This window comes from Acanthisitta chloris, unplaced genomic scaffold (genome assembly GCF_000695815.1).
Source record: "Acanthisitta chloris isolate BGI_N310 unplaced genomic scaffold, ASM69581v1 scaffold14680, whole genome shotgun sequence".
NCBI lineage: Eukaryota > Metazoa > Chordata > Aves > Passeriformes > Acanthisittidae > Acanthisitta > Acanthisitta chloris.
The window spans coordinates 60,028-66,539 of NW_008650054.1; the positions used below are offsets into that span (position 1 = coordinate 60,028).

Below are 6,512 nucleotides of genomic sequence, written 5' to 3' on the forward strand. Positions count from 1 at the left end.
AGGATACAAAGGATGGAAAAAAGGCAAGTGACCTCTCATCACAGTGAACCTCTTCAGGAACCCACCTCCAGTCATTTTCAGAGCCTGCAAAAGTGACTTTGAAAGTCACCGCTTATCCTGGGACAGTGAACTCCAGGGCTGTTTTGAGAGCTTCCATTGCCTATGCAGTGTTTCAGCACCTCATGCAGTCTCCCATGGTCCCAGTATGCACAAAGCACTGGGAGAATGCAACACAAAACCCACAGTAGTTGAACCTATGAAATTGTAAATCAGATTAAACCAACGAGGAAACAAAACATGTGTAAGGGTTGTCTTTATTCTGTGAAAATATAAAAAAAGAAAGAGCTAATCTGAAAAAACCTCCCTACATAGGAGAAGCCACAGCAAATGGGACTCAGTTGCAAAACACTGCTGGAGTTTGTCATGGGTTTTGCTCAATGCAGTACTAGTGAGAGTCAGAACAGTATTTTCTCCAAGATGAATCCTAACAGGACAGGGAGGGAGATGGTGTGTAGAGGGGCTAATCCAGAACTCACTCGGTCCAATGTAGAAGCTGGTTTGCATTGGAAGCGCCTCAACTTAATGTCCATCATCCCCAGATTACTTTTTCCATCTCCTACCATATTGCATTCAGAAATGGTGGTACAACCCTTCATGGCAGCTTTCAGAGACAGTCCACCTACACAGGAGAAAAAGTACATGCCATACATCAGGAGATCCAGCCCCCATAGTTATTCTCTGCCTAGCCAGTGTAGTCCCCATTTCCAATCCAAGAACTGCCCATTCCTTACATTCAGCTGGGTCCAAACTGACCAGCCCAACAATTCCTGTCTGTTCCCATCATTTGAACAAATTTGAAGAAACAGCAAGGTCACCTTGGTTGACTTGAAATACAAAGGGTTTAGGGTTTGTCTCCTTTCTTTCTGCTGAGTAAAGATGATATTTAAAAATTGTACATATTTAAATTTAAAAGTTAAAAAGATCTTAAATAGTTCTCTTTCTCATATTTAAAGATTCTTCTACTCAAACCTTACCTGGCTTCCTAAAGAAACCAGGACTGTATGACAGTATTCAGTGTCTTTCTTTCTCTGACCCTCTCATGATATTTGAACTGGATGACTATCACTCACTTAGATTTGACATGTGTTTGAGAAGTCTCAAAGAAAATATAACCTAAACCATTTTTGAAGATTAATCAAATCCTGAAGGCCTTACAGGATTTTAGCCAAACCAACAGAGAAATCTGCTGCCATGCCCACTGAAACCTAAACTTGTCCTTTAGCACCACTGGAGTATCAGCCTGAGGAGGACACCTGAGCAGGTTCTGGGTGCCTAACTCCCTGTTCAGATATTCTTGCTCATGTTGCATGCTTTTGCTAACACTGTTCACGTTTCTCTGCTGTACAGGTTGTGGAGGTATGGAATACTTTGTTGGACATTTTTATCTCAAAACAAGTAACTTGTAAGGGTGCATCATTAGTTCCTCACCTTCCTGTGCTTACCTACACAGCTGCTTCATCCGCACAGTTAATCTTACCACGCAGATCTTCTCTATTTACAGTGGCTGATCAATCAAGGTAAGACAAGTCAGGAGTATTTTTTATTTCAGTGGTGCACTGAATTAAATGCTTCACTTTATTTCCGTTGCTGTGACTAAGAAAATTCTTCTGTTCCTTCATGTTGTCACATCATCTAATTCAGGGTTTGGCCAACACATTTATAAAGTCTATAGCAAAGACCTACAGGCATCACATCATCACCTGGCAATATTATGGTCTCAGAGGAACTTTATCCATAACCATACATGAGATAATTATTTTCCAGTCTGCTTCTACAGCAGGCATCACTGCCCTTAATTTCCATGTTTCTGCTTGCTGGAGCACACGTAGGACTGCCATGAAAGGTGGAAGTCTTTTACATTCAGCAGGGGAGGAAAAGAGAGTGACCAGGAAATTTGTTTCCTATGTTCCTCTAATTACAGGTCCTGAGGTGGGAAAAAGATTTCTGAAGGAGCCTTTCAAAGGCTTGAGTTCCCTTTCAAGAAAGGGCTTTGGGAACCCCAACAGCTCAGCTGCAGTGTTCATGGGGAGAGACCTGTCCCTGTCTCTCTACAAGCAGAGACACCACTATAATAGTGACTTGTCCCCAGTGGCCAGCATCACTTCATCAGAAAGCCAGTGACTCTGTATAGTTCCACTTGAATCTCTACTGAGCTGGCAACTGGCTTAGATACACATTCACCCTCATGAAAAGTAGCTAGGGCCAGCAGGTTCAAGCAGGTCAGACTTGTTAAATGCCCGTGAATCAGATTGCTTCAGGAATCCAGTTCCACTCTTGACCTCAGTTATGCCGTGCTATGAGGAATTCCAACAGTTATCCATGCATAATGGGGAAGAAGGAAGAAAAAACACCCCTGCCCTTTAATCAGATTTAAGCTTTCAGTTTTCAACTTTAAGTTCCTTGTCTCTTCCTCTTTTTTTCTTTCACACTTTTTGCCCACTTTTATTTCTCGGTGATGCTTCATCTTAGACTAGTTTCACCCATTTTACCTAAAAGATGAAAGACAGCCCCAAACAAAAGGCAGTTACCAGAATTCATTAGTCCAGCAAGGTCAACACATTGCGTTTCAGATCCAGTGCAGTTTACGATTTCATTACCACACTGAAAGGAGTCCATGCTGTAGCAGGCAGGACACTGGTATCCGTTTGGCACATTGTCCTCTGGTGGCACTGGAAGGAAAGGGACAGACAGTAAATGGTTTTAATGAGGGACTGAGAGGAATGATACAGGTGATGGCTTAGCCTGGAAGGCCTCATCTCGGGATGGGCCAGACAGAGAGGGGATGGGCTATAAGGAAGAGCTTACATGAGACAGAGATGGTTCGACAGTCATCGCCTGTGCAGCAAGCCAAGTGGCTCTTTGCTTTTACCTTCCCATAGTTCATGCTGATAGGGCCAAGGTGGCAAATGCTGGATGGCAGGCAGGACTTGATGGATGAAGGGATTGCAATCCCCCCTGTAACAAGCAGAAAGCAGTGCCAAGTCATTAATCATAAGGTGACTCCTTTCCTGTCCCATTAGTTCCTGCAGCAACTTCTAAGAATCTGTCTTGGAGTCTGAAAGGATTCTGAGGACAGCAGAGCCCCCCAAGAAACATCACCAGTGAGCCAGAACACCCCAGCTGCAGAGATTATGGAAAACAAAGAGGTGGATGGTAATGGTCAAAATGGCTTTACAAAGGGAAAATTATGCCTGACAAATCTGGTGATATGTGATGGGGCTACAGCATTGGTGGATAGGAGCAGAGCAACTGACATGGTCTACCTGGACTCATGCAAAGCATATGACACTGTCCCACATCACATCCTTGTCTCTAAATTGGAGAGACATGGATTTGATGGATGAGCCACTCACTGAATGAAGAATTGGCTGGATGGTCACAAGCAAAGAATTCTGGTCAATGGCTCTTTGTCCATGTGGAGACCAGTATAGTGGTGTCACTGAAGAGTTGCGACTGGGACCAATACTGTTCAACATCTTTGATGGCAACATAGGCAATAAGATCAAGTGCACCCTGAGCAAGTTCACTGACTACACCAAGCTGTGTGGTATGGTCGGCATGCTGGAGGCAAGGGATGCCATGAAGAGAGACCTTGACAGACTTGAGAAGTGGGCTGGTGCCAACCTCATGAAGTTCACCAAAGTGAAGTGTGAGATCTTACACTTGGATAAGAGTGATCCCAGACACACCTATAGGCTGGGCAGAGAAGTCATTGGAAGCAGCCCTGGAGAGAAGGCCTTGGGGGCGAGGGTTGATGTGTGAGATCTTACACTTGGATAAGAGTGATCCCAGACACACCTATAGGCTGGGCAGAGAAGTCATTGGAAGCAGCCCTGTAGAGAAGGCCTTGGGGGCGATGGTTGATGAAAAACTCAGCATTAGCAACACTAACAGGCCAGAAAGCCAGCTGAATCATGGGTTGCATCAAAAAGGGACATGACCGGCATGTTGAGGGAGGTGTTTCTCCCCCTCTGCTCTGCTCGTGTGAGACCCCACCTGGAGTACTGTGTACAGTTCTGGTGTCCTCAGCATAAGAAGGGCATGGAACTGTTGGAGTAAGACTAGAGGAGAGGCACAAAATGGATATGAGAACAGGAACACCTTCCTTATGGAGACAGGCTGAGAAAGCTGGGACTGTTCAACCTGGAGAAGAAACGGTTGTGTGGAGACCTCATAGCAACCTGCTGGTATCTGAATGAGGCCTGCAGGGAAGCCAGGGATGGACTTTCCATTAGGAACTTTAGTGATAGAGCAAGGACTAATGGGTACAAACTGAAAGAGGGGAAATTTAAGCTAGATATTAGAAAGAAATTCTTTACTGTGAGGCTGGTGAGCTACTGGAACAGGTTGCCCAGGGAGGTGGTGGATGCCTCAACCCTGGAAATGTTCAAAGCCGGGTTGGATAAGATCTCAAGCAACCTGGTCTAGTGGGAGGTGTCCCTTCCCATTGCAGAAGGGGTTGGGACTAGATAACCTTCAAGGTCCATTCCAAACCCTTAACATTCTATGATTATGGTGTGACCCATATGCCTCTGATCCATAGCTCACGTTCCTTCATGCAGCCTGCAGAGCACGCAGTCCATCACAGCCACAAGCATCCTGACATGGGCAAGTCTGACCTACCCTGTCATCCAAGCACAAGAGGTGTAATGAGGAGCAGAGCAGTTGCATTGAGTCTACTGAGGTACTTCAAGGATGAATGCTGGCTTTACACAAACAGAAGGAAGATATGCACTGAAGTTGTCAGTACCTAAGCTGGTAGGACATGAGTCAGCCTCCAGTCTAAAAGCCAACAGTCACATCACTGAAGCTGAATGATGACCATGCTGACACTAACACAATGTAATGTGAAGTTGTTTCAGGGCTCACTGCCAACTTTGACTTATCAATCATGGAGATATGGTAAATTGCTGACAACCTCTCCTGTGAGGACAGGCTGAGAGAGCTGAGGTTGTTCAGCCTGGAGAATAGAAAGCTCCAGGGTGACCTCATAGCACCTTCCAGTACCTAAAGGGGCTCCAAGAGATTTGAAGATAGGCTTTTGATAAGGGCATGGAGTGTTAGAACAAGAGCGAATGGCTTCAGAATGAAAGATGGAAGATTTAGACTGGATATCAAGAAGAAATTCTTGACTGTGAGGGTGATGAGGCACTGGAGCAGGTTGCCCAAAGAAGCTGTGGATTGCCCATTCCTTGAAGTGTTCAAGGCTAGATTGGGTCAGGCTTTGAGCAACCTGGTCTAGTGGAACCTGTCCCTGCCCTTGGCAGGGGGGTTGGAACTAGACAATCTTTAAGGTGCTTTCCAACATAAACTATTCTATGATGATAATTACAATGATATGGTGATAGCTCAGTCCTGGTGGTACTGCCTGGTTGCATGGTGTCCCCTTCTGTACTTGAGGAAGGGAGTCAGATGCAGGTCAATTTCCCACCCCACACATCACCAGTGTATCATCAGTGCTAGATGCCAGCAGCTTAGTGCTGCTCATGGTCCGGGTTGTCAGCCTCTTGACCAACTACTCACCTTAGCTGGAATTAAATGCCATTATCTCCTCCCAATATGCTGTGTAGGTCCTCCCCTTCACAGCTAAGAACCAAACCCTCGCTGTAGGAAACTGCTGCTCAAGACAAAAGAATCGAGAGCTTTTCCCATTCCAGACTATCCTCATCTCTGTGTCCTTTGCCAGAGGAAAAGTGGACCAAAATACCAGTGACAGAAATGGAGAGAGACATGTTCCCTGGCCCCAGTCCAAACGCCACACTGGCACACAGCCATAGTGGATGTCTCACCTACCTATTAGGACCTCATGCAGAATGATGCCACAGGTATCTTCACCACCAGTGCAGGTTTTCATGGGGCCAGAGCAGCTTTTTCCTATGCTGTGACAAACTTCACACTGAAGGCAGGTCCCTGGGGGAAGAAGGAGGATACATTCCTGTGTAGCTGTCATGAGGGATTTCACTTCCCTTTTCACTGATGTTTAACTTCAGCATTTGATCAGCACTTTTCACATTCCTCTTCCTTCATTTTTTCAGTTTCATTGTGCAATATTTGTTGTTTTGGGGTTTTGTTTGGTTTTTATTTTATTATTTCTATTATTATTTATTCTAATATGAACTTGCACTTTGGCACATAAGGGGAAGCCATTTTGGGGTAGCATTTTACATTTTAACCACCAATACCCAGCCTGGTTCCCATGTCTCCTATGCAATGATGCTTGCTTGGCTTCCCTGGAGTTGCTGATGAAAGCATCTCCACAAACTGCTTCATTCTTGCAGGTATTCTGGTATCCCTGGATTCACACACCTTGAATCCTCTGTTTGCAGTGAGTAGAGGCACCCAAGTGGTTGGGGAACCAGAGCTGCCAGGACATACTGACTGTGCTCTGTGCAAACTGGAGAACACCATATCTCTCTGTAGGAAATAGGGGAAACCACTTTACCAACTACCTG

At 45.3% G+C, this 6,512-nt stretch overlaps 1 protein-coding gene across 1 annotated transcript in view; it reads right to left on the reverse strand.

Moving 5' to 3' along the window:
- Positions 1 to 299: 299 nt before the first annotated feature.
- The window catches only part of LOC103810605 (phospholipase A2 inhibitor subunit gamma B-like), a 6,928-nt gene continuing 715 nt past the window's right edge, over positions 300 to 6,512 (reverse strand). The window contains exons 2-5 of the mRNA XM_009083517.1: positions 5,854 to 5,970; positions 2,866 to 3,015; positions 2,589 to 2,729; positions 300 to 679 (exon numbers count right to left, since the gene is read on the reverse strand). Of these exons, the coding sequence (XP_009081765.1) occupies positions 456 to 679; positions 2,589 to 2,729; positions 2,866 to 3,015; positions 5,854 to 5,970 (632 nt within the window). The 3' untranslated portion in view covers positions 300 to 455. The remainder of the gene's footprint in view (positions 680 to 2,588; positions 2,730 to 2,865; positions 3,016 to 5,853; positions 5,971 to 6,512) is intronic.